Genomic DNA, 24,884 nt, shown 5'->3' with positions numbered 1-24,884 from the left:
AAAAAAAAAAAAAAAAAAAAAAAAAAAAAAACGAAAAAGGGAAAAAACAAAAAAAAAAAAAAAATCGATGAGAAAATTAAAATGAACGAATAAATAAATAAAATAAAAAAAATAAGGGAAAAAAAGAGAAAAGAGAAAGAGAAACTTTGTAGTATTAAAGGTAAAACTGGAAACACATTCAAACATGGATGTTCCCCCGGCGCCAGCACGTCCATTCATTTAACAACATTAATATAATATTCCATGTTCATAGAATTACTCTAAATGTATTAGTCTATTTGGTTATCCTTACTATGATTGAATCGTTAGTATTATTCTCCCTTGTTAGAGACTCGATCCACGATTACCCAGCAAACCCCCTACTCCACCTAGACGATGTTAAATGGGGAAGGTCGGAGCTTGCCAAAGACAGTCCGCCAGAAAATTTTTTGATGAGAAGCTCAGGGATCATTCTATTTCTACCCCTTTCTCCTTCATTCATTAATCCGGCTTGTCCTCCCTAAGCAATCCAGCATTCTGCAGTACCCGCGGGATTCTTCTGTCTTCGTTTTTCTACACTCCCTCCGACAAACAAACCAACCATAAAAACCGAATATCTGCCTCGAAACTCCAACTGCAATTCCCCCAGATGGCTGGAACCCCGAAACCTCCATCCTCTCCCGAAGTGCAAAATGCCTTAGCCCGCGCCAGAGAGTCTGATTCTGGTCCTGACGCTGATACTATGGCTATACTTGAAGGCTCCGTCCACGGTCTATGGCACCGTATCCGAAATGAGCCGGAATACGTGCTCAATCAAAAGGAATTCGCCTTGTTCAACTACTTTATTATACGCTATAAAAAGGAGCCTGAGTGTAAAAGAGCCGTGGAGCAGTTTTGGAATCATTATCGCGCAGACGACTCGGCCACCAACGGGAGCAAGACTTAGTGACTGTGTTGCGCTCGTCAAATAGCCGTTCCTATGCCTACACCACCTTCAGGCCCAAGGCTCCGAGAGAGAAAAAAATAATTGTGGGCGCCAAGCCATGATTAAGCTTGACAGTCGGATCAAGTAGATAATCTTGCGCTCAGAAACAGGCGCTCAGCAATTCCCCGTCAACGACCTCGTCGTCTGCCAAAACAAACAAGAAACTGGGAGGTGGCAGGAGGGCGACGGAATGAGACTCGATGGCCGTGGACATATGCATCTTGAGCCCTCCGAATCTCATGATTTCGGGGAAGTGCCTGTTACAGTTTTGATGTCCAGGTAATCTGTCGAGGATTGATTGATTGACCATGCATTCTGGTCCCCAAGTCCGAGCTGGTTGGTCCGATACCCGAGCGGACGAGTGCTCGGGTATAGCCGTCTCGACTGTATCCGTCAAAGACGACCGAACTGTTGAAATTTGCCAGATTCGAACGATGGCATTTCGATTTCCCTTTATGTTGCATATTCCATTTCTTTCCTATCTCCTCTGTGGTTTTTATGGAACAGATCTATCTTTTGTCTTATCACTACCTCCCTTTCAATTTGTTACTATCTGCCTGCTCCGATTCCAGCATGTCTTACTCTCTATTTTGCTTTTTTCCTTTTTTCCCCCTCTTCCACTCTTTGATCTGCTGCTTATTGAACAGGCTATGGCATTATTTTTCTAAAATAAATTGTTTCATCAAAACAATTCAGGGAGAGATCATCACTGAACTGGACCCTCTCCTGTCCGTGCCCCGCACTTACCCCTACGGGGACTTCTAGGTCCCTCGGCTGACGTGTTTTCTCATGTACATAACCACCAGCCGTTGGTGCTGTTCTACACAGTGAGCTGCGCCAGGGACCAGCCCAGACACATAGGACTTATTTTGAAGCGGAGTAGCCATTTCCAAGCTACTTTTGAGTGTACAGTGAAAAACTTACTCTTGGGTGAAGGAGGAGGAGGAAGAAAAAGAGGGTGGGGGAAGGTAAAGGAATAAAAATAAGAACAAGGCACGTCTACACTTTCACCACCACCACCAAGTCTGACTCGGAAAGCGGAAAAAGAGATTTGTTGTCTGGAAACGGACTCTTCCGGAGGGTCGTTAGTAGTTTACGTACCTTTGTTAACATGACACTAAGAGGCTCCCGCGTACGATAGCCATGCAGCTACACCTTAGATCCGCTGTAGTTCTGCACGAGGCCAGAAGCACGAAAACCCTCACTACTGCACCTGAGCGCCAATGGTTTGCTAAAGAAAACGTTTGTATAACTAGTAGGTACAGTAGTAGTAAGGTAGTCATGTAGACCATACCTGTACTAGTTTTCTATACTTAGTGAAAAGTATGGGTATATTACGTAGCGAGACCTGGTAAAGGAAAAATGAAAATGAAAAGGAATAAAGGATGGAAATAGAAAGGTGGTAAACACTTAGATCCTTGTACAACAGGTATTTGTTTACTAACTATTGACTGGTAAGTAATTATGACGGACCCTTTAAACTCTTCCCTTCCTCCCTTTCACTGATTCAGCCCATGTCCTCCTCTCGGGCGGGTTTTGGGTTTCCCTTGGCGCCCGCCCCCTCTTTCCCCCCGGTCAAGTACCACACTACAGTTATACACTATACCACCCCTGGTAAGTGGGGGCGGGGTGAGGGGAAAAGCGGCCAACTGAGAAAAAATAAAAATAAAATAAATAAAAATAAAAATAGAATAAAGAAAACGGCCGTAAATTGAACAAGACAACGAAATGAATCGAGAACTCCCCGCTGTCCTGGTTGCATCCAAATCGGGCTCCCGCGCGGACAAGGTTCCGCAGGCCTTTTCACTGGGTGACTGGCGCAATCTGATTTCAAGACCTTTTCGGTTACTTACTAGTAGTAACCAAGTACAACTACTTACTAGGCGTAAGCGGGTAACAGTATAAGTTAATCTGTACCTTGGTGGATTGTACTTACTAGCATCCTAGTGTTGGCTAGTAGTGTCGTAAGTGCCTCTTGGTCCCCTCGATTAAAGACTATTAGTCGCTTACGAACTACACAAGTCCTAGTAGTAGGCTCTGAGCGGCTACTAACTACAGCAGCTAGCTCGGTGTAGTACCTGTGTATCACCTGTGGGTGATTGCATACTCCGCGACTAAGTGAATGGTCATACAAGTAAAGAGTACCTAGTGTACGTGTTCGCTACTGGTTGTTAACAATACCGGTAGTACTGGCACAGGCGCTATAGGTAACATAGCCAGAGACTACGCGCGATATCAGCTAGCAATGAATATCTGCCTACCATACGTGCTATGGAACCCGCTTATGATATTGTCTGGCAGTAACTACCCATAGGCCTGCTATGCGCCCACGTCAATCATTGAAGGATAAGCCACCTATCTCCGCAGGACGAATGATGGGCATACCCCGGACATCTCGAGTGCATGGGGTGCAGACAAAACAGATTTGCCAGCAGAAAGACCCTGAGAAATATACTGTTAGACAGGAAGGGCACCGCAAGAGCCTCTGAGGGGGCCCAATAATAGATGTCAATCAAAGGGACAAACGAACAGGAGCATGTAATAATTTGGTAAAGTGAAGAAGGTTCTTGCAGGCACAAAAGTCTAGTTTTTGACCTAGCTGACTGGGATGTTTATATGCCTGCCCAGCGCTCCCCTTCATAATCAGACCCATTATAGATGTGATACACAGCTTCCAAGACCTTGTCTTGTCTTGATGAACGATAACATGTTTCCAGCCTTGCCGTGACTTATCGACTTATTACCCCAAGCCGTTGTCAAGAATTACCTGCACAGGAGAACCTCCTTCGAATGACACCCTCACTGAGATTGCTTTTAATTGATCTGATAGATGAGTATACCCCCAAATATACACTGGACACCGGTTAGTCGGTAAGCCAACGGCAATTGTAGGTCCAACTTACCATAACTACCCCGATGGTGACAATGATGCAATTGAAGCCTATCAGAATTATCTGCTTCCAGCTTAGAGGCTTCCCATGTACATTGAGGTAAAGCCAAAACACGCCTGGAAGATTGAAATAAACCAGCTGGCAAAGAATGAGCTCTGCAGGACAGGTGTCATCTGTTTCCGCGCCCAACGGGGTACCTCTCCCCTCCTTATTACCCCATATGTCCCGAGAACTTACTGCAAGGCCCAAGGTATCGTTGAATACCGGCGTGCTTTCCGAAACTACCCAGGCCAAAAACCATAGAGTCACGCATACAACGGCCCATAGAGATATTGCACCAAGGGGACGTGAGTGCATGGCATTCCTGCTATGAAACATCCGCAAGTAGATTGATTTCATCGCGACATGGGCGTTGACGGCACCTGCTATCACAATCTGACTTATGCGATCAGCTGGACGACAGAGGAGCACGCCTTTGGATGGGCCACCTACTGTCGGGATTGCGATACCATATGATATCTTCTTGAAGATCGGACTGACTGAATTGAGGGACGGGGAGGCAACATCATTTCCAGCCAGCACATGTATTACGATAGCCGTCACCATGTAGAGCGTCACCTCACTCACTTGCAATAAAGCTAATGCCCTCGGGTAGTCCCTCACGCCCCGGAGCTCTGAAAAGAACGCAAAGAAGGCGACATGTCCAGCATACGCAAATACAATATTTGCAATAGAAATTATTGACTGTGAAACGTAGGCGGTGATGATATTTGAGTATGGCTTGTTTTATTGAGAGATGCCCCAACCATGCTAGCGAAGACTGCTCCGAGGACACTAGCAAAGCTAACCGAGGAGAGAAACGACAGGCTTTCGAGACGTCTTGGGATGGTGAAGACGTTGGAAGGCAATCCTCCAGCCACGGAAAACAGAACTGTACAGCCCGAGTAGCCGGTAAGAACGCTCATCATGACGGAAAAGGTCAGTATATGGCTACCCATTATGAATACGAAGAAGATAAGCTGAGCAGCGCCTAGGATTTCACAGCCAATCCTTCCCCACAATATGGTTCCGGCATCAGCCATGCTATGTGCCTGAGGATAGCGACATTTGAAGTCTCCAATGACTAGTCCTGTGTAGGTAGTCAGCACCCCGACACCTATGATAACGGCAATACCACTGCGCCAAGTTAGCTTGTGCAGGAGTCATAGCCATTTTCTAGGCTAAGGAAATCGTACGGGAGAAGACCCAATGTAGCGAGCACTTTGGGGAAAGCCAGGATTCGCAGAGATATGGTCTCTGCTATCATGACTGGTATCGTTAGGACTTCAAATGTAACAGGCATGATTCAACCGAGATTGACTCACTCATTCCAGCCTGCCTGAAATCTAATAAGCATCACTGGCTAGCAGTTCTCAGAGATCTATAGCGCACTCACCACCAAGTCAGTGTTTTATACTTCACCTTCAGCCCGGTTTCATCTCCGACAGATACTCTCCCTCGCGGTTGGTTTGTGGCTGGGACACTGTGGCAACACGGTCACTCTCTGCCTTGGGGGATTCCATGCTATTCTCACAAGGCCATGAGGTCGCAAACCCGATACGCCACTGCGTGCCATGCCATGATTCGGTGAGCGTGCAGTATAAGATGTCATGCAAAGAGCCTGGTTCAAACACAAGTGTGTATGTAGTATGCAACAACTTGGCGAAAACAATGTTAAATAACCGTGTAATTCGTCGCGGGGAATCATGACTATAAGCTAGACAGTGGCTGAGGACAAGACAGGACATGACCAGGAAATCACTATTGCCATTCAGGGTAGAGAGGCTCACTTCTTGAGGAAAGCGGGTAGAGAAAGCCCTGTCGGGCAGGCGTTCTTTCCACGGCTGGTAACCTGAGCATCATGAACTTGCCTGATCTGTTTCCTTCTCGGTTGGCAGATGCCAACTACCATATGCATTGAGTGCTCAAGGCTTGGCGATTACCCAGCTGAAGCTTCAGGCCTAGCTGGTATATCCCTCCCCTTTGTGATATGTTTCATATCTCTGTTAAGTCATCCCATTTACTCGAAGGCAGGCTGAGCACATACACGATTATATTACCCGCCAGCGCCCTTTGTAAGCATAGAGGAGCCGAAAAATATTATCGCTTTGGCTGAGAAAGTGAATGAGGCTAGTCTTCAATCAGGTCCATCATACATTATGGAATCAAAGTTTTACTTCAAAACTATTTATACATAAGGCAATACTCTATAGCTCATGACACTTCTATTTGTTTGCCGGGGACTCGGGATGTATCAGCTTGTTAGAATCGGACGAGGGGATGTCACTATTGAGCACATCCGCTGGGGGATCTGAAAGTTCATTAGTCAGGTCTGTCATGAATGAGCTATTCTAGTGCGGGTCTACTCACCGGACCGAGCAAAGGCCTTTCTTTGTGCGATATCCAGATCCTTTACTCTACCCGCCTCGACATCATCCCGCGTCATGCTCAGGAAAGCCTTTGGTAGACCCATTGAAGAAAGAAACTGGACGCTCTCCTTCCATTCAGAATCTTTCCGGTTCTTATCCCACTTCAGCTCCTCACCCATGAGATCGATGATGTTAGGAAGGGCTTCGAGTGCTGCTTCGGCGTTCAAAAATGCCAACCGTGTTCTGCGAGCAATGACATCGGTGGCAGTCTGTGCATACTCGTGGCGCACAGCATACCTAATTTCACCATCAACGAAGGGGTATAGTCTGGAGATGCGTTGGCCGCGGACGGGGAAGCGAGCATTTGTGGGGGAAGACAAAGCCGCAACCTGCCAGGCTCGGTCACCGTATGACTCCGTTAGATGCTTAGCCACATCCACCTCGAGTCCGAAGTGCTGGATGAGGTTGATGAAAAGGGTTTTGGAGAAGCCATGGGCACCAATCAAGCGAACCTGGTGGGTTTGGCAAGATCCGTCAAGAACAGCACCGTCGGAGACCAAGCCACTGCCGCCGACACCACTGATATCCGGAGCGCCGGTGACTCCGCGAGGCTTCAAGCCGAACACGCCAATGGCTTCGTCCACCGCCTCTTCAGCCATCTGCCGGTAGGTAGTCCACTTGCCACCAGCACAGGTCAAGAGTCCGGACGGTGAGACAGTAATGAGATGGTTGCGGACCAGAGCCTCGGAGCTCTTTACCTTAGGATCACGCACCAGCGGGCGAATTCCAGCCCAGGCAGCAAGGACGTCACTCCGCTCAATATTGATGTCTGGAGCCAAGTAATTACGGACTTCGGAAATGATCCAATTGATATCCTTCTCAGAAGGCTGGGGTTGAGGGGTGATCTCGGTCGGTTGGTCCGTTGTACCGGCAATGGTGTTCCCTTGCCAGGGAAGGAAGAAGATCACACGGCCGTCCGACGTAGATGGGTCAATGAGGCCCATATTCGAAGGGCTGTAATAGCCAGGTAAGATCACATGAACACCTGAGCTAGGAGCCACGATCTCCTTGATGCCGGGTTCGTCCATCTTTCTGATCGAGTCGGTGAAGGGGCCAGTTGCGTTAATGATACCCTTTGCTTTGATCGTGAACTCCTCCGTCTCTTGGCCATCTCTTCCGGGGATAAGATCCTTGACACGAGCGCCGTTCAACTTCCCGGAGGAGTCCTTTTCCAGGCCAGTGACTTGCATGTGATTGACAACAGTGGCACCGTATAACGCAGCTGTCATGGCCAGAGAAACATTCATTCGAGAGTCGTTGTGGGCACCATCTAGTGAATGCACCGTTAGCGAGGGGCCATCTATGTGTCGCGGGTGGGGTTGGGGGAAGAGACTGCATACCATAGTATACCATGGCTCCAAACAGGTTGTCCTTTCTTAACATAGGGAAGGCATCGATGGCCTTGCTCTTGGTGAGGAAGTAGGAGCTCTCGATACCTTCAGACCCAGCCAAGTAATCGTAGAACTTTGTTCCCGCCCAGAAATAAGGCGCCTGCCACCATTTCTGTAGCGGAACCATAATAGGAAGCCAGCTAGACAGATGAGGGGCTGTGTTCAAGAAATACTTTCGCTCCCGCAGAGCCTCTTTGACTAGCTTGTACCTACAATAGGACGAGTGGCACTTAGTACATCATGGTCGTCACCCAGACAATACAGCGGAGGGGCGAGGGAAGAACTAACTGGTTGTAATCCAACTCCCAAACAGCCTTTTCCAAATATCGAACACCACCGTGAACGAGTTTGGTACTCTTGCTGCTCGTTCCGGCGCTGAAGTCGTCCCTCTCAACAATGGCAACCTTCAACCCCCGTGTGGCAGCATCAAGGGCAATACCCGATCCAGTGGCACCACCGCCAATGACGAGCAGATCATACTCTTCAGAGTTGCTTCCAGCAGAAGATCGCTTTAAGTCTTGGATCTGCTCGAGGCGGGATTTGATATTGGGAAAGCTTGGGGGCACGAGCTTGCCTTCATGGTAGCCCGGCGGCGGAACTGCGGGGGCTTCTGAACCAGGGATATTGCGGGGACGATAAGAGATGTAGAGAACTCCGGCTCCTGTGGCAGCCGCCAGCGATGTATAAAGCAGAGGTCGCAGAACCCTACGAGACTGGCGGGAGGCCATTGTACCCAGGAAGTCGAATTTTCGGAACAAAAAGGAGCAGGCGAGCTAAAGCAAATGGGTAATTAATGGTAATAGAGGAGGGATCCCTGTGAGAGATGCGTGCTGTATGTTCTATACTCAGAGGCGCTCTACACGCACGCGCACACATCGAAAATCAGCCGGACATTGACTCGAAACTGCGGTGTAACCGATACGCAACAAGGTAGGCGGAGAATTGGGGCGGCATACCTTCCACGGAAGTGCTTGACTTGTGTCAATTGAGACGAGGGGGCAAAAGAAAAGAGAAAAAGAGGAACACGGAACACTTGCCCAAGAACAAGTATCAGGACGAAGTGGTAATTGTAGAGTTGGGGGGGAGGAAAGAAACGACTTAGAATATCTGTATATACTGACGTACGTATGAAGAGAGAGTACGGCTCCGGAGGAAGAATGGGGGAGGGGGATGAGATTTCGTGAAGAATGAGGAGAGGAGAGTAAGAGAGTAACTAGAGAAGAGAGAGGAGAGAGGAGAGGTCGAGGTTAAGGATGCGAGGGATATAGGAATGCCGGATCAGCTGCCCAGTTCGAAAGGTTTCTTGTACCGGGGGGAAGGAATGGGAATGAATTAGTATTTACATACTCTACAGGCCTAATCCAGGGCCGGGTAACCTTCCACCTTTTGAAATTTGGGGGAGGCTGCGTCATGAGCTCAATCCGGGAAGGAGCTGGATTGGAAGGAGAAAATAATGGGGGCGGGTCGCTATGACGGTGTCGCAGCGTCAATCAGGAATGTCCCACCAATCAGCACCTCGGCAGCCCCGGGCGTGGATGGGCCTGATCACTGATTTGCCTGCCGCGCCCGAACTCCGGAACCGCATGTGACCAGAAAAGATTTTGTCTCTTCTGTAAATGTTCCCCTTGGGGGAAAGGGATCGGTCCACTTGGGTCTTTTCAAGGCTTCCAGACTCGCGGTCTATCAGGTTTTACCCTATCTAGATAGTCCTACTATTGTCACATCCACCTTGTTCCTATTTCTTTCTTTCTCCTCCTGCACCCCCTAAGTTAACCTACTCCCCTTTTATTTTCCTCTTCTCCATAGTCTGGATCTGTGGAGGGCGGAATAGTTACCAGTTTAATTTATTCATTTTAATTTATCTTCTTATTGCACAGAAACGTATACAATGGTTTTTCTCTGCAGAATTAAGTAAGAAAGGAATAGAAAAGAAAAGAAAAAAAGAATTTGCTTGGGGTTAACGGAGCTCCTACCCAGGAACGAGGAATCAGTATTAGTAGTACGATCATTCGCAGTGCGGACTACCTATCTAGGTAAGTCAACTAGTGTCTCTAGCAATCACGCGACCTGTCCACGTTTTCATTGCGGATCTTCCGTCTATTCTAGGATACGTAGACCTGTCTAGAGTATTATGTCTGGCACATGGATCGTCCCTGGTTGGATCTCAACTTTTACATGTGTATATATACATATTAATACTTGCGAGTTGTTTCTTCGTACTGCAAAACGGAAGTATGAGAGATGGTTAGGTTAGAACTTTGATGCATATAAGACCTGGTCGTGGTTACTGCTGCTCACTTGGCTTATTATCTATATACTAACTGGTTATATGATGCCTCCGACAATACCAAGACAGGAAAGGGGGAGAGTGTGAATGCTAATGATCATTCACTGTCTAAGTACGGCAGTCGGCAAATAAAGGGTTGAGTGGCCTTGTTTGTCGGGTTCAGTTTCTCCACTTGCCCAGCCCAGCCCAGACCCTGAGCGGGTATGTGTAGACTGGATACATACTATACATATAATATCAACATACATTGTTAGTTGGAAGTAATCACATTGAAGTCTTATGTAATCACATGTGCTTTGATGTACTGTGGGCATAGACAGTGTCGAGGTGGTCTCACTCTCTCCAATTGCATGGCGTAATCCTAAACATTTTGGTAGATGCCCTCGGGAAAGTAGGCACCTTGAGATAGATGTGGTTCCCTCGCTTTTCCATGGATGCCCAGCGGGACTTATTTCTTGGTTGGGGGTGTATATTTTACCTGCTATGCGAATGCGAGTCCCACCGCCCTACGTCAACCTCCAAGGACTTGACGGTGTCTACCCGACTAGATCACCACTTCCAGTAAGTATATTGGCTTGACTTGTGTCTCGTACCGTGACCATGCTTCCCTTCGATCCAGCTTTCCATGTCGATCATGATAGAATCCTCCGCTCCGCCTACCCCTCTTCCACTTCTCCTGATGGAGCGCGCAGTGACAATGCGACCGGTCAGTCATTTTCCCAGTCCAGGTGGGAAAACACCCACCTGATTTTCCCGATCGGCTTGGAGAGTGGGTCAAAAGCCGTCGCATTTGTCTGTGCATAAGTAGAAAGTAGATAGACTAGTAGACTATCTCACACTCACTGCATTTATTTCTGTCTCCGCAAATAACTCCCGCTGCCAAGGGTGCTCATGCAGTCTAGTCTTCAATAGACCCTGTCCCTTCTTCATCGGTCAGTACCAACTCCGTATTTAAGCCACCATCAATCACCCAGTAATCCAGTAGGTTTCTCCTTTCTTCCCAAGCACAGGACCGTTCCCATATGAATCAACGTATTCCTTTCCGATTTTTTTTTTCTTTCCTTCTTCCTTTTTTTCCCCCTCTGCACTATACAAGACAATGTTGCTTATCGGGAAATTTCAACTTTAAAAATGTGGCGAAGAAAGAGTGTCTAACAATCATGAAGATAAAGCCAGACAGATGGAAAGAAGTAGAGACAAGGGCATACAGCGAGAGTAGAAAAGAAAAGAAAGGAAAGGGCAAGGGGAGAACTAAAAGAAAGGAGATACTAACTGGTCGCCGTAAGCCATCATACCCTCATACCTAGATTTCATCGAGAATGGGAGTGATAACTACAGTAGTATATTCAGTCAAAAAGCTGCCCTTCCATGCTTTGAATTGAACTGCAAATGATTTGACGATAGAACAATGGCTTGGGAATGCCACCCCGCCCACCGCATCGTAGCGTCCAGCTGCGTGGCCATTTATCCTGCTTCCAATGGACAAGTGTAATTCCGGCCAACCTCCGATATCAAGGCTAAATAATTAGTCTACTACCGCAGTTGGTACAAGGAAAGCGAGATCTATGCTTAAAGTGCCATAGCAGCAACCGAGGTCATCGTCCAAAGGGATATAGAGTAAGTATATCGACAGTACGTATTGTACCTTGAGAAGCGGAAATTTTCCGGCTGCGGAAACTTCTCGGTTGCTTCCACTCTTCCCCTGCCTGAGTTACCAACTATGATCGACCCCCCAGGTTCCACAGTCCAGAAACCTGGGGTAAAATCAAGTTAGCTAGCAGTATCCCTCACATCCTGGCGACGGAAATGTTCCTTCCTGCGAGAGGGGAGGGATAGCAAATCCGGAACGTATCACATGTGTACCAGGGCATATGATGCTGCGTTAAATTCAGTCAACTTGCCCAGCGTCAGCTTAACGTCTGCCCCCTCTGCTTAACGACTGCACAGCCAAGCAAGAAACACGGTTTGCCCATTATGGCCATCGCAGCAGTTCTTTCGTTCCTGCAGCAAAGCATTCTCGAGTCTCCGTTGCAGTCATTGGCTGCAACCGCCTTCATCGTCCCGGTTCTCTATATTATAATCAACGAATTCATTCGAGCCTCCGCTCGAGTATCCGGTCTTAAGGGCCCCCGTGGTCTTCCTCTGATCGGAAACCTTGCGCAGATCCGAAAAAATGCCGCTGAACAATATCGCATATGGTCTAGAACGCATGGACCCGTTTATCAGATTCAGCTGGGAAATATTCCAGTTGTTGTCGTGAATTCGGCGGCGGCGGCAAAAGTTCTTTTTGGACACAATGCACAAGCTCTGAGTTCAAGGCCGGAATTCTATACTTTCCACAAAGTAAGCCCCCGATAGCATGCTTCCCTAGGCTTTCTCTATTGTTATACCCATTTCTTTCCCGTGTCAATGGAATATCGCTCAAGATTGTGCATCAGATTGTATCGAACACAGCTGGCACAACAATCGGTACTTCTCCTTACAGTGAGTCACTTAAGAGGCGCAGAAAAGGCGCTGCTTCAGCCCTCAATCGTCCTTCTGTGGAATCATATATTTCGCACCTAGATGTCGAGTCTAGATCTTTCGTGGATGAGCTCTACAGATATGGAAATGGTGGTGAAACACCAGTGGATCCTATGCCGATGATTCAACGTCTAAGCTTGAGCTTGTCCTTGACTCTCAATTGGGGGGTACGTGTGGCCTCCCAAGAAGAAGACCTATTTGCCGAGATTACCCACGTCGAGGAAGAGATCAGCAAGTTCAGAAGCACCACTGGCAACCTGCAGGACTATATTCCTCTTTTACGACTAAACCCTTTCAATAGCAACTCAAAAGTTGCCAAAGAAATGAGGGATCGACGTGATCGGTATCTCACCGCTCTAAACCGAGACTTGGATGATCGCATGAAGAAAGGCATTCATAAGCCCTGCATCCAGGCGAACGTTATCCTTGACAAAGAGGCAAAACTGAACTCCGAGGAACTCATATCAATCAGCTTGACCATGCTTTCTGGAGGTCTCGACACAGTCACGACCCTTGTGGCTTGGAGTATTGGCCTTCTCTCCCAGCGGCCTGATATTCAAGAGAAGGCCGCAAAGGCGATTCGAGATATGTATGGGCATGATCAGCCCTTGTGCGATCCCATGGATGATCAGAGATGCGCCTACGTGGCAGCCTTGGTTAGAGAATGCCTAAGGTACACCTTGAGAAAGAGAACCCAAGCTCAGAGTTCCGCAACGCTAAGTGGTGATGTACAGATATTTCACAGTCCTTCGTCTCGCGCTTCCCCGGACTTCGATTAGAGATGTGGTATACAACGGCACAGTAATCCCCAAGGGCACAGTGTTCTTCTTAAATTCCTGGGCCTGCAATATGGGTAAGTCGTTACTCGATGAAAGATCGTAGTATCTTGCAATTATCAGCTAATGCCTCATCTCGTAGACCCCGAAGTCTGGAGCGACCCCGAGGAGTTCCGGCCGGAAAGATGGCTTGAGCAACCAGACGCACCTCTTTTCACGTATGGCATGGGCTATCGTATGTGCGCTGGCTCACTACTCGCGAACCGTGAACTGTATCTTGTCTTTATGCGCACACTAAATGGTTTCCGCATCGAGCCACTTGGTGAGACTGACTGGCATCCTGTTCGGGGCAATTCGGACCCTACAAGTCTCGTGGCAATCCCAAAAAAGTATAAGGTTCGATTTGTTCCAAGAGATGAAAAGGCACTCGCAAAAGCACTGGGCCGGTGATTGGCAATTTTGTCTTACGGTCTGTATTGAGGGGGTGAAGCGAACAACTGATGTTGCCTACAACCTATATACTATACGGAAGCTGGGTATGGCGACTGGCTTGTGCCTTGGACATTAGCACACTACGCCGGGGAGAATTTCATTATTCCCGGCTCACCTCGGGAGATTCCAGGGACATCAGCTCGAGTCAAATTACTATTAGCGACCACCTGCGTCCGGACACTTTCTTCAAACCCTCCTGGTTGTATAAAATTTAGGACTACAACTTAGCAATACTACTGTAGAGATATTGCAAATTATTCTTGATGTCATCGCCATCTGGAAGCGATGGCAGCTTGCAATGGTTACTCTTAAAGGACATAAAACCAGGATTCTGCTCCGAGGGGCCGTAAATTGGCACCTTGAGGCCATTATCTTGCTTATTCTTCTTTCTATCCCACTTTCTTTCCATCACTATCTCCCTTATGTACCTTCCCCCTGGTCCGCCCCTCCCCTTGCCCATCATTGCTTACCCCGTCTCCCACTACCTTTCATGCCTGACTGTTTTCTGTGCTTCCTCATGCCAAGTGCCACACTGCAGGCTTACGTGGGTATGCATATTGTCCAAAACCGCTTGTTCGTATATTTGATGAGGGGCATATAGCTTGCGTGATAAATTGACATGACAATAAACGGACGGCCCTCTCGGGAATGGGAGGTGATACTGGATCGTGCTGCTGAAGTGCGAGTCGCCTGTAGGTTTCTTTCGCAATAGCTATTAATGCTGGGATACAAGGGTGCTCATGGAGGATAGATTTGGGAATAGAACTCTATGAGGACTATAATCCCATGGCGCTAAGATGCGAAACGTCTTTTCAGGTCACGGACGTGGTCGAAGCTGCATGCATAATCCCGTAACTCATTCTTGAATTGACTTGCTACCACAACGGACTGTGATGAACTGCTCTTGACAGATGAGAGTGACGTCTGCGACGAAGATGGTGATAGCACCCTTTTGGGGTATTTGAAACCAGATGATCCAGCCGGCACCGTTTCCATTGTTGCGAAAGATCTGGTTACAGAGCACCCAGATTGACTGGGGACCCTAGTTGGTTGTGGACACACGATCGCATGGGGTGCTGTCGCCTCCTTCGAGACGGTATCTAGCTCAGCCAGCCTGCAGGCTTGGGAGCAATATGGTTCCCCCAAGGTCTGCCGGTCACAAGCAAGGCAGAAGTCAAGCGACCATTCAGTTGCCATATTGATTGTTTAAACAATCAGATTGAGAACCTGACTTTGTCCTCACAAAGAGGCAACAGAAGGGGCTGGCGTTGGGAAAGTGTGGAACTTTGAATGAATGGGCCAAGCAATACCAATGCAGAACTAGAGGCTGTTGTCTCGGTGATATGTTACCAGATTTGGGGCAATCGAATGCGCTTCGGATATTGATAACTCAGAGTTGCTAGTCGGCCTCTTGTCCGTGAACGGGAATGGTTACTGCTGCTGATAATGCAATTATTTTTTATTTGCATTGAGTGAGCTTCTATTCGGGTGGGTGAAGAGCGTGAGGAGAGCTAGCAGATACGACGGATTTGGTGTGGAGGTTATCATATATGAAAGGTTCAAGGCCATCACACCATAGTAATCCACTTCGGTATCATTCTTGCGAAGCAAGAAGGTCACGCAAGGCCAGGGTGCACTAGCAAAGGGACCTAACCAAGGACGTGAGGGTAGATCAAAGTCGGTGGATCCAGATCTGTGTCAGATGACAACTGATGAGATATCTGAGGCGTATAAAAGGGTTATTGTTGTGATTGAATGGGAGGGGTGCGGAATAGGTTCTTCATCCAGTGTGTAGCATGGTCTCCAGGTCACCCAGTCCGCACAGGGACAAGTGAGACATAAATGACGGCAGTTTATGGGGGTAATCCATATAAGTATATTTTATATATGGGTAGCTAAGTGCTCCAAAGACGCCAGTGACATGCACATAACCCCTTTAGGGGAAGGAGGGGGAAATTTGGCCCAATCTCCAGGAGGCACGACGTTGTAGGATTTACGGGTAGATTGTTAATACTAGTCTGTACCCGATAGAGCATACATTGAACTAGTGCGGAGCATTATTTAGATCTATCCCATACTTATAAAACTGCTTGGACTTGTCCAGGGGCATATGGGACTATGCCAGTGTATAGTAGTCTCGGAGGTGTGCACAACTATTGGTCTAGTAGGACTGGCTCCTGTTGTCACGACCGACAGTTTCTGGTGTATCGCAAGTACTAATAAGTGCCACTCACCATTGTACCACGGTGAATAGTGAGCTGTTTGTATGTCATTGTAATAGAAATACTATTTAAACCTGACTACTGCTTGCTGTTCCTGGCACAAGGTAAGTATCAGGTATTTATCGACACCCGAGGTACCCGATACGATACCTGCTTTTCCTTATTATGGGTTCTGTCTAAGGCAGGCCGAGTGGAGTAAAAAAGAGGGGGCGACCGGTGGCTAACCTGGCCTTTCGCCCCATCCCTTCCTTGTAGTAGTCTATTGCCTATCTCAGCCTAGTTGGCTTTTTCCTGCACGGCTGCTGGTGGCCCCAGCGCATTCTAATTCAAGCACCTGCTGTAGTCACTGGTCAATCCACACCCAACGGCACATATGGTTGGACCATCGGATAATGCATTCCCCAAGGTCACTATGGTGGTGGTCATGCTCACAAGTCAGCAGCTCCTCTCATGGTTCCCCTTGCTGTACAGACACTAAATAGTATTGCTCCATGATGGTACTTACTAGTTATGTGGAGATATTCCTCGTATATACATACCCATGTTGTCTTAGTTTCTAGAATTTCACCAGCAATGAGCAGGCCTGCGTATGTTCAAGACATATAGTAGTTATACTGCCTTGCCTGTACGACAGTAGTCTACATGAGATATGTATGCCGACGTCTTGGTGTGACAGCAGGGTGTCAAATCCATACAATCGCAGAGACAACATTATTCTTGCCTTCCCCGCCCTATCCGCCCATTGCGTACAGAGGGTGTGTACATGATAGCAGGCATCGAATCTATTTGATTCATCCCAGAACCACACCGTAGTTCGCCCGCGTGAGAACGACTTGGATCTTCCTGGGACGCAACCTCTTAGTTATTCCCTTCCCCCGGCCCCGGCCAACACGTTATTTTCCTGATATATCGCGAAATTCCAGGGTATCTCAGATGGCATGGCGATGCTAAGTATGAAGGGTTTGCCCTCATATCCCACGTTCTGGTCTATGAAATTCATCCAGCAGCAAGTGTATTCATTGATGTTCTGTTACAAATTTGTGATCTAGTATTAGCCAGGTATCGGACATTGCCTGTTATATACGGGTTTAGGGATTTTGTGTATTGGTGGCCAAGGACTGTACTTCAGAGCCAGGCGATACTATCGGGACACCAATAGCAACTTGTATCTAGTTGGTCTTTAGTCTTAAGCGCCGACGAAGGTGTAGAAACACACGAATGTGGGTTTGGTGTGTATAGAGCCATGGATCAGGGTCTTCGACTAATATATGATCCAGTGTTGTATGTAGGCTTAGAGCGAATACAGGCATATTCGCATGCTTATTGGTGATTTGGCTTTCTAAAATAAAGGAGCAAAAAGTTGGAGTTGCGGGGAATCGAACCCCGGACCTCTCCCATGCTAAGGGAATATTATACCACTAAACCACAACCCCATCTTATACACACCCAGGCCTTACTTTTGATATATGTGATGTTTCTATCGATCGCTAGACCTTGAGATACGCAACATTGCTGTAACGAGTGTAATCATGCTATAATAACTAACATCTGAAATTGGCGGCACTATATAGGCTCTGTGTATACTTGATTCGGTGCATGTAACATAGTTCGATGGTTTACCAAAAAAAAATGTATAACTGAATACACCAAAAAAATGGAGTTGCGGGGAATCGAACCCCGGACCTCTCCCATGCTAAGGGAATATTATACCACTAAACCACAACCCCTCTATAGTATACTCCTTCCATTGAAGGATTAAAGAGTCCTACAAATACTATACGTAACGACCGCACTGTATGTGGTGCGAACCACACTATGATATCGATACAAAATGCTTCTTTAGGCTTAGCCCAATCCCAGACACACGGACGGCCTCCATTGTATATCATCTACCTAGTCATGTAGGTGATAAACCGGTCTCCCAATGTCTCTGGAAAGTGGCCAGCTGAGCTTTCACACAATTGATTGTTTGGAATCGGTATTTATATTTTTAGTTTCCTTTATGCCTTCACTCCACTTAACCCTGGTTCGTTGCAAGGTGTGTGTACGATAGAATCGGGCAACCCACTTTAACTACCCGTAGTAGTTCTACCTGTATGAATTTCTACGTAGTTAATGCGCGTTCTGGGGCTTGGAATCCTGGTTTCCCACTAGATGACCAGGCAGTTGGCTTGTATGAAGTAATTGGAAATCTGATCCTAAGACGCACTGGGAACGGGTTCTGACAACGTGGCCTAGAGTGTCATCGATTTGGTGATTGGTCGGCGAAACGGTACTGGCACATCTACAGTGCATATTATATATAATATTCATGTGTGTGTCATGAGTCAACGGTAACACGTTACCATATCATCCCACTTCAAGATGCAAAATAGGTGAGAAATATCGCAGTACCGAGTGAATACACCGAGCCACAAGACATGCCTAGACCGCAATGTCTTATTTCCGGATCACTCTAAGATGCAACCCACCAGAAGAGCAGACGCAAGTACCAGGACCACCCGATAGAATTATTGCCGTTCACACGCCGGAAAGCTGGTAAATCATACCTGGCAGTCGCAGACAGAGGTCTTGCCATCGTGTTTTGCGAGCCAGCAACAGAGCAATGACCGCCCGCAGCAAGGGTCCTAGGCACCAATGGGAGCTTTAAGAAAGTGTTTAGCTCCAATTCTCGTGACACCTGCATATCGAGCGTCATCCAGAGAGCTAAGCACCGACCAGAACTTAACCCGCAGTACAACCCCACAGTACTTGCTTTAGTCCGAACATCTCAGCACTTCATTGACACGCTTAGTATTAAACAGCAGCACTCAGTTCTAGATTCTTTGCCATTGAAAGCATATATGGGGTTGTGGTTTAGTGGTATAATATTCCCTTAGCATGGGAGAGGTCCGGGGTTCGATTCCCCGCAACTCCATTTTTTGCCTCTGGCTTAGAAACGTGATCTTCATGTTCATGGTAAGTGCAGAGTACAATGGCCTAGTGCGACGGCAGCAGGAAATTGTCACAGAGTATCTTCCTTTCTCTTCCATTATATACCCACTCCGAGGTGGAGTGCTCTGAGTATGTAACTCGAAGGACACAAAAGATGTCAATAACTATCCCTCCCAAAAGAGTCTCAAATTTTTGATGTTGCACCTATGCTCTCGCATACTTTCAATGCACAAATTCGTATCATGCCAGATCTATTGTTGCCCTAGTATCCCGTCGTTGAGTCCGTGTCCACAACATGAGTTGCAATCCGATGCGACTGCCAACGGAACACATGAGCATAACAGCGTATGCGGCAGGCACACGGAGAGGGAATATGAGTCGGACTCATTTTCTGCTGAGACTACATTATGGACTCCTCCCCATTAACGCATGCGCGCTTCCCAGCAAACTACCGGGCGGGAAAGCAAGTAGCCCACTGAAAGCCGTACCCTTCGATAGGCTGATCGACAAGGCCCCTTCAAATCTCGAGCAGCACGAAGAAAAGGCCGATAATTCCATCATGCGTAGTGTGTTGTAGGAAATACTATCTCTGCCATTAAAGCAAGTTTTTGGACCTAGTCCGTGCTTGCCTAACCATCAAAGAGAGAGAGAGAGAGAGAGAGAGAGCTCCTGCTCGTCACCCAGAAGAGGAAACCGTTCCACGGACAAACGCCCCTCTAGGCAAAATAACATACCCCAAGGCACTGTTCCCCTACGCGATATTCCGACAGCCCCAGGAGAGGCTCAATTTGCAATGAGAAAGCGGCCCCCTTCCCCCATCCTGCGTCAGAGCCCCCCTGCCACAAACAACTGTAACTTTCTGCATCCGATCCTATAGCTTCCAACAATGCCAGAGATGGCCAAGAAGATCCACGACGTCCAGCTCGTAGTTTGTAATTGTATGTAGGCGACGATCCAGCATTTTGTAATTGATATTCCAGTGGATCCCGTTACTCTACTCGACCGTGCAGATGACAGCTCACCTGCTAACCCAATGCGAGTTCGGCTCAGTCCCCAGGCACTTTGCTCCCTGCCAAAGGACGTCCGTGGACGCATAATATGCAGGCCTCAAACCAATAGTGCGTACTTAATGATTCAGAGGCCAGGCTGCTCTTCCTGCCTCAAAACGGGGATCCGCACTAGAGTAGCAGGCATAGGTGAGTCATTCGGTGGTTTTTGGGTAGTGGAGTCTGGCGTATGTTCCAGCGGTAAGGTCAAGTTCGCAGCTTTCGCTTTTGGTTGATCAGCATCGTTCGAGAGCAAAGCTTCATTACAGAGCAAACTTACTCGAGGCCATGTTGATGGCCCGCAGCACATTATCCCAATTTGCAAGAACACAAGCGACAGCTAAAGCCAACATGAAAGACGATCAGGACATACTCCACCATGATAATTGAGTCGACAAACCTTCTGTGCCATCCTTGAGAGTTCCAAGCTTGCCCTGCAAAGCCTGCATCTGCAATGCCAGTGCTGCACTCATATCACGAAGTTGCCTCAAGTTATCCAATTCAGCCCTTTTTGCTGCAATGCGGGTTGCTAGGACAGAGGACTGTTGCTGTGAAATTGTTGTAGATTGCTGGTTTGGCTGACGATATGAGGATGTGGCTGAGGCTCCAGGAGGGAGCATGGAAGCAGTACGAGGCATGTATGCCATGATGTAGAAGATATTTTGCTACTGGCCGCGGTTTGCTGGAGTCTGACCCGATTTGATGTTGGTAGGGCGGGGTATAAATGAATAGTGAATAGCGAAAGACGCAGGCTGCACAGACTGCACGCTAGCTGGTATGACTGCAGTTATAGCTTGTAGATCCAGTGAAGAGTTGTATGACACGGGAATGTCGGATTCTATAGGGAGCTGCTATTAGAGGGTGAATTGAAAGTTAATACTGTATGAACGAGTCATCACGACTGGCTTCTATCGATATTATGATGCACCGTTCGAGCGGTCGCAGACCGACCGCAATCACACTAGTCCCGATAAGGGCATTTGTCAACAACCATACCCGCGTTTGTCAACTATTACGGGGCCACATCCACCCACTCTTGTTTACTCACCGATTAAGTCGGATACGGGGGCGAGATCACTATCTACAATTACCGAATGAGTGTGGATGCTGGCTGAATTTATTGCTTCTGATACACTTACTCTCTGGGTGATTGACTGCCTACAGAATAGACTGTGGAAGGACCAACAGCCAGTCTTGCCTCCTTATGCCGGGTATGGCTCGCTTAAATGAATCGTCAGCTCCAACAGAGCATGTCGAGGCCCGTAAGCACCGCAACCCCTTCCCCCGTGGAATTCTACTGAAGCTGACTTTAGCGTCATACCAGTAAAACGACGGTTTGTGCGACAGAATCGTGAGATCGCTCGAGTAAACTCGATACAGTCCCTCCGCATTCGCAGCCTCGAATCCGAAGTCTCTCATCTCCTCTCAGAAAATGTCTCGCTTCGGGAGCAAGTAATAAGTCTTAGTCAGGAGGTAGAGAGATATGAGGCTGTCCGGCTACTCCAACATGGTGTTTACGACATCAAGACCAGACTAGACAGCAAGTTGGCGGAGCTGAACAACCTGGTGGCTGACCTAGGCGCACTTCCGCGCACATTCTACAGCAAATGTGCAGAGAATTCTCAAGATCCAAATCAACTCCGGGCACTGTCGGATTGGAAAGCGAAGACAACCAATGATGAGCTCAATCACGGGAAAGACGAAGAGGGAAGGCTTCCTGTCATCCTGGAAGACAAATATTACCCCAGAAAAACATTAGAGTAATAAACCGGGACCCCGAGACTTGATTCTATAATGCTTACCATCAACAGGCCACAAGAGCTACAAGATTTCCGATATAATACCGCCGATAATCTGCGATCTCCCACCCCGGAAGAGCCTGTAGCCACGCGACCAGACACAGCGGACGACAGCTCCTTTACGAATGATTCTTCCGATATCATAAATGCGCAGCAGGCACCGACTTACAATGAGCACATGTCGGACGAAGACGAGGCAGTTTTGCCCCCTACACTTGAGACCAGGAAAAGAAAAAGGCCCATTCCAGCATCAAAGCAAATGGAAAGCTCTCGCATGGATCACGGGGCGCCATCGACACGGAACAACCCTGGGACTAACTTCAGCCCGGAAACCAAGCGCAAATTTTCGGTGCATCACGGAAAGATAATGGAATCGTTATCGAATCACCCCGACGTTCCACGGACAAGCATGCAGTCACCATCACCGGTGAGAAAGAACGAGCAGTCGCTGTCGTCAGAGGCTGATGATAGTCCATCGGGAGGGAAGGCCTCGCTTTTGACAGAACAGGCAATGAGTCACAGGTCGGCAAAACGGAAAGCATTGGAGCATAGTATGTGCCGTGTCGCGCCACTGCAATACTGAGGATTTAATCAGCTAATGAAGATGTAGGAAGCACAAATATGAACATGACCAGCCCAACGAAAGCACGTACTACAATGGTGCAAGAGAAGCCCCAGAAAGACACAATGCCCTCCATCGACGAAAAGGATGTTCAAGTGGAGTTGTCCCCAGCGCTACTCGAGAAAGGCACAGATCTCGAGCAGTCGAGGCAAGAGACGCCTCTACAGTATCGGATCCATCAATCCACAGATGAACAGAAGCATGACGAAAACACCATGGTTGAAACCCAGTCAAATACGCGGCGCTCCACGCTACCAGAAATTGAGAGCGCACCGAGGAATTTGCCTGACGTGTCTGGCCCAACGAGGCCTGCCAGGCGCCAGAGAGCCATTGTGAGCTATGCGGAGCCGAATCTACGAGACAAGATGCGGAGACCTACGAAGGAATTGATAGCAGCAGTTGGCGATCAGCCAAGACGAAGCTCTAGCTCCCTCAATGTACGGCTGGACTCGAACGAGGATGAGGACCTGCGTAAGAATGGGCGATCGAATGGACGGAGACCGCGAAACTCGGACCCCTCAGGCAAAGAACCCAAATTACCGACGACGGAGGCAGCAGCAGCAGCAGCAGATTTATCTACCCAGCAAATGAACTTAGTGTCTCAGAGGAAACGGAAGGCTTCTCCGGCAAACAAGTGCAATATGGCACCTGAAGGCATTGCCGAGGGGTCTACAGAGGCATGCCCTCATGAATGTGTGGCTGGGAGAAGTAAAATTGACGAAATGATGGCTGCAGATGACAATTATCAGATGCAGCCGTCGCAGATGACTGGTAATGAAGTTACGAGGAGCGTTCCCCCTATTGGGTGCAAGGCCAGACCTGCTACAGCTCGGAAGTCTAGACGGCATTCTTCACAGCCCGAATCATCCAGAAAAGGTGAATTCCAACCAGCAAGCAACGATTATATGAGCATAGAAAGCCAAGATAACTCTCCATCAGAGGCTCGTGCAGGGAATTCCTACTCCACAAGATCCCTTGAAGACTTCGTCAAGCTGAGCTCTCCTACACAGCAATCAAAAGCGAGTACTAGAGCAGACTTGTCTACTTCGAGGGTGGCTGATTCGGGACGAACTAAGCGCGGGCAACGTGCCGCAGCCGCTATAGCTAGAAGAAAAAGCATGATGTTGTGAAATATACTTCATAGTTGTTGATAAGCAGAGTCTACAATCGGTCTCCCCCCCTCCAATAAAATCACAGCATTAGCAGTGCTTTCTTGCTTTGATTTGTCCCTTCATTCATTCACATCTTCTTTTCGCTTTTAGGTTCGGCTCAAGTTCCAGCGAGTCTTCTGTAATAAGTCTGATGTCCTGCACTATTTTCTTTAACCACCCGGTAATATTTACGTGTCATATAGATAACACAGCAACACCGTCCACAAATTTCATCTTAAATGGAGTGCTATGAGACATCGGTGCGACCCAAGGACGCTCAGGGGACAAGGCAAGAAAAGACTGACCCTGATAGTCAGTATGGGTTTCCATTCGAAGGGTACTGAGGATGCGGATTTGACGGGCATGTCACTTGATGTCGTTATCGCATTGTGTAATACAGAATAGTCCCCTCATAGCATATAACAAACACTGTTGCGGAAGACCCTAACTGCTGGATACTGAAGATGGGTCACAGCGTTAGTCTGCCAAAGATCTCGAATATGTTAACGACCCTTTGTGGTCTTAGGCATTTTCTCATAGGCATTTGGGCTTGGTTTTCGTTTCGTTTTCCTCGCACGGTGACTTGATCGGCAGGTTCTTTCTTCACTGTTCGAGGATAGCCTCTGACCAGAAGAGGCATAGTTTTCTCCCTGCGCTGTAGGCGGGCGGTGTCCTGTCCTTCTATGGCAGGCCGCTTCGTCGTCGCTATCTGTGTCCGAATTAGAAGTACTGGAGTCCGAGGATTCGGATTCGGAGCTACTATCGCCAATAGGTCGGCTTTTGTGGTAGATGCAGCATACTGTGATACGTGAGCACAGTTTCGCAGAACCTATTAGCTAGGGAAGGATTACCTTTGGAACTCTTCTTCCCCATTCCTTCGTTATCTATGACATCTTCACTCCAGCGTATACGTCGAGAATTGCCCTCATTCAATTCGAGCCGATTAGCCGCAGGCTCGTCTGCTCCTCTTAACCTCAGCGTTGCTGGAACTGGAACAGCTGACGAAGTCTCGGTATGCTCCTCTGTCAGTTCCAGTTGAGAACTACTTGCTGGCTCAGACGGTATTTGACGAGTTCGAGACATGGAAATAAACTTCAATATTGACACAGCTCCGGAAACAGAGAGGTGTACTGATGTGGAATGAAAGTTAATATCGCGGGGGCTAAAAAGTCTCTTGGACCATTAGTGCGTTCAGATATATGAGGTTGCTTCTGACGAAGTATCCCTGCAAGAGGCCGGCCTCACACCGCCTTTTCGCTTCTGTACTGATACTAGAAGTCGGTGTTTACTTGTACAACGATTATTCATTGGTGTAGAA

The 24,884-nt window shown here is 47.9% G+C and overlaps 15 protein-coding genes and 3 non-coding genes across 18 annotated transcripts; 9 read left to right on the top strand and 9 right to left on the bottom strand.

Moving 5' to 3' along the window:
- The first annotated feature begins 423 nt into the window (after positions 1–423).
- BDQ94DRAFT_155157 (uncharacterized protein) lies at positions 424–1,166 on the top strand. The gene has a single exon (XM_026768424.1). It carries the CDS (start codon positions 629–631, stop codon positions 923–925), a length of 297 nt encoding a protein of 98 aa, XP_026619703.1. The 5' UTR covers positions 424–628; the 3' UTR covers positions 926–1,166.
- Positions 1,167–1,202: 36 nt separating this feature from the next.
- BDQ94DRAFT_131660 (uncharacterized protein) lies at positions 1,203–1,708 on the top strand. Its single transcript, XM_026763973.1, has one exon. It carries the CDS (start codon positions 1,273–1,275, stop codon positions 1,630–1,632), a length of 360 nt encoding a protein of 119 aa, XP_026619702.1. The 5' UTR covers positions 1,203–1,272; the 3' UTR covers positions 1,633–1,708.
- A 770-nt stretch (positions 1,709–2,478) lies between these two features.
- BDQ94DRAFT_164289 (uncharacterized protein) lies at positions 2,479–3,086 on the top strand (the record flags this gene model as incomplete). The annotated part of the gene is made up of 3 exons (XM_026769969.1): positions 2,479–2,578; positions 2,685–2,857; positions 3,030–3,086. The coding sequence occupies 3 exons, from the start codon at positions 2,479–2,481 to the stop codon at positions 3,084–3,086; spliced, it is 330 nt and encodes a 109-aa protein (XP_026619701.1).
- A 39-nt stretch (positions 3,087–3,125) lies between these two features.
- On the bottom strand, positions 3,126–5,197 carry BDQ94DRAFT_186454 (uncharacterized protein; the record flags this gene model as incomplete). The annotated part of the gene is made up of 8 exons (XM_026775150.1): positions 3,126–3,187; positions 3,542–3,563; positions 3,732–3,817; positions 3,868–3,993; positions 4,093–4,222; positions 4,348–4,635; positions 4,704–5,031; positions 5,091–5,197. The coding sequence occupies 8 exons, from the start codon at positions 5,195–5,197 to the stop codon at positions 3,126–3,128; spliced, it is 1,149 nt and encodes a 382-aa protein (XP_026619700.1).
- Positions 5,198–5,962: 765 nt separating this feature from the next.
- On the bottom strand, positions 5,963–9,028 carry BDQ94DRAFT_155154 (glycerol-3-phosphate dehydrogenase GUT2). The gene is made up of 5 exons (XM_026768423.1): positions 8,671–9,028; positions 8,003–8,570; positions 7,664–7,923; positions 6,265–7,593; positions 5,963–6,205 (listed from the first exon to the last, which is right to left on the bottom strand). Exons 2-5 carry the CDS (start codon positions 8,440–8,442, stop codon positions 6,120–6,122), a joined length of 2,115 nt encoding a protein of 704 aa, XP_026619699.1. The 5' UTR covers positions 8,443–8,570; positions 8,671–9,028; the 3' UTR covers positions 5,963–6,119.
- Positions 9,029–9,090: 62 nt separating this feature from the next.
- On the bottom strand, positions 9,091–9,797 carry BDQ94DRAFT_186446 (uncharacterized protein; the record flags this gene model as incomplete). Its single annotated transcript, XM_026775149.1, has 2 exons — positions 9,091–9,394; positions 9,782–9,797. The coding sequence occupies 2 exons, from the start codon at positions 9,795–9,797 to the stop codon at positions 9,201–9,203; spliced, it is 210 nt and encodes a 69-aa protein (XP_026619698.1). The 3' UTR covers positions 9,091–9,200.
- A 565-nt stretch (positions 9,798–10,362) lies between these two features.
- On the bottom strand, positions 10,363–10,931 carry BDQ94DRAFT_164285 (uncharacterized protein; the record flags this gene model as incomplete). Its single annotated transcript, XM_026769968.1, has 4 exons — positions 10,363–10,448; positions 10,595–10,677; positions 10,746–10,795; positions 10,839–10,931. 4 exons carry the CDS (start codon positions 10,929–10,931, stop codon positions 10,363–10,365), a joined length of 312 nt encoding a protein of 103 aa, XP_026619697.1.
- An 80-nt stretch (positions 10,932–11,011) lies between these two features.
- BDQ94DRAFT_155149 (uncharacterized protein) lies at positions 11,012–11,386 on the top strand. Its single transcript, XM_026768422.1, has one exon. The coding sequence runs from the start codon at positions 11,024–11,026 to the stop codon at positions 11,306–11,308; it is 285 nt and encodes a 94-aa protein (XP_026619696.1). The 5' UTR covers positions 11,012–11,023; the 3' UTR covers positions 11,309–11,386.
- A 62-nt stretch (positions 11,387–11,448) lies between these two features.
- Positions 11,449–14,008, top strand: BDQ94DRAFT_186442 (cytochrome P450). The gene is made up of 4 exons (XM_026775148.1): positions 11,449–12,344; positions 12,440–13,197; positions 13,259–13,377; positions 13,443–14,008. The coding sequence occupies exons 1-4, from the start codon at positions 11,976–11,978 to the stop codon at positions 13,748–13,750; spliced, it is 1,554 nt and encodes a 517-aa protein (XP_026619695.1). The 5' UTR covers positions 11,449–11,975; the 3' UTR covers positions 13,751–14,008.
- Position 14,009: 1 nt separating this feature from the next.
- Positions 14,010–14,488, top strand: BDQ94DRAFT_186438 (uncharacterized protein). The gene has a single exon (XM_026775147.1). It carries the CDS (start codon positions 14,091–14,093, stop codon positions 14,391–14,393), a length of 303 nt encoding a protein of 100 aa, XP_026619694.1. The 5' UTR covers positions 14,010–14,090; the 3' UTR covers positions 14,394–14,488.
- Positions 14,489–15,318, bottom strand: BDQ94DRAFT_131602 (uncharacterized protein). Its single transcript, XM_026763972.1, has one exon. It carries the CDS (start codon positions 14,987–14,989, stop codon positions 14,585–14,587), a length of 405 nt encoding a protein of 134 aa, XP_026619693.1. The 5' UTR covers positions 14,990–15,318; the 3' UTR covers positions 14,489–14,584.
- A 2,057-nt stretch (positions 15,319–17,375) lies between these two features.
- BDQ94DRAFT_t272 lies at positions 17,376–17,447 on the bottom strand. Its single transcript has one exon. It is a non-coding gene; the product is annotated as a tRNA-Ala (tRNA).
- Positions 17,448–17,669: 222 nt separating this feature from the next.
- Positions 17,670–17,741, bottom strand: BDQ94DRAFT_t271. The gene has a single exon. It is a non-coding gene; the product is annotated as a tRNA-Ala (tRNA).
- A 1,118-nt stretch (positions 17,742–18,859) lies between these two features.
- BDQ94DRAFT_t273 lies at positions 18,860–18,931 on the top strand. The gene has a single exon. It is a non-coding gene; the product is annotated as a tRNA-Ala (tRNA).
- Positions 18,932–18,963: 32 nt separating this feature from the next.
- Positions 18,964–19,745, top strand: BDQ94DRAFT_164280 (uncharacterized protein; the record flags this gene model as incomplete). Its single annotated transcript, XM_026769967.1, has 3 exons — positions 18,964–19,063; positions 19,230–19,514; positions 19,615–19,745. The coding sequence occupies 3 exons, from the start codon at positions 18,964–18,966 to the stop codon at positions 19,743–19,745; spliced, it is 516 nt and encodes a 171-aa protein (XP_026619692.1).
- Positions 19,576–20,854, bottom strand: BDQ94DRAFT_155145 (DASH complex subunit DAD2). The gene is made up of 3 exons (XM_026768421.1): positions 20,395–20,854; positions 20,275–20,334; positions 19,576–20,219 (listed from the first exon to the last, which is right to left on the bottom strand). The coding sequence occupies exons 1-3, from the start codon at positions 20,639–20,641 to the stop codon at positions 20,083–20,085; spliced, it is 444 nt and encodes a 147-aa protein (XP_026619691.1). The 5' UTR covers positions 20,642–20,854; the 3' UTR covers positions 19,576–20,082.
- A 204-nt stretch (positions 20,855–21,058) lies between these two features.
- Positions 21,059–23,807, top strand: BDQ94DRAFT_131586 (shugoshin family protein). Its single transcript, XM_026763971.1, has 4 exons — positions 21,059–21,256; positions 21,319–21,754; positions 21,806–22,344; positions 22,404–23,807. The coding sequence occupies exons 1-4, from the start codon at positions 21,199–21,201 to the stop codon at positions 23,543–23,545; spliced, it is 2,175 nt and encodes a 724-aa protein (XP_026619690.1). The 5' UTR covers positions 21,059–21,198; the 3' UTR covers positions 23,546–23,807.
- BDQ94DRAFT_131582 (PPP1R11/YPI1 family protein) lies at positions 23,808–24,754 on the bottom strand. Its single transcript, XM_026763970.1, has 2 exons — positions 24,418–24,754; positions 23,808–24,365 (listed from the first exon to the last, which is right to left on the bottom strand). Exons 1-2 carry the CDS (start codon positions 24,647–24,649, stop codon positions 24,070–24,072), a joined length of 528 nt encoding a protein of 175 aa, XP_026619689.1. The 5' UTR covers positions 24,650–24,754; the 3' UTR covers positions 23,808–24,069.
- Between the last annotated feature and the right edge of the window lie 130 nt (positions 24,755–24,884).

The sequence above is a fragment of the Aspergillus welwitschiae genome (genome assembly GCF_003344945.1).
Source record: "Aspergillus welwitschiae strain CBS 139.54b unplaced genomic scaffold BDQ94scaffold_94, whole genome shotgun sequence".
NCBI classification, from domain to species: domain Eukaryota; kingdom Fungi; phylum Ascomycota; class Eurotiomycetes; order Eurotiales; family Aspergillaceae; genus Aspergillus; species Aspergillus welwitschiae.
This window is presented reverse-complemented; position numbering and strand designations above follow the sequence as displayed.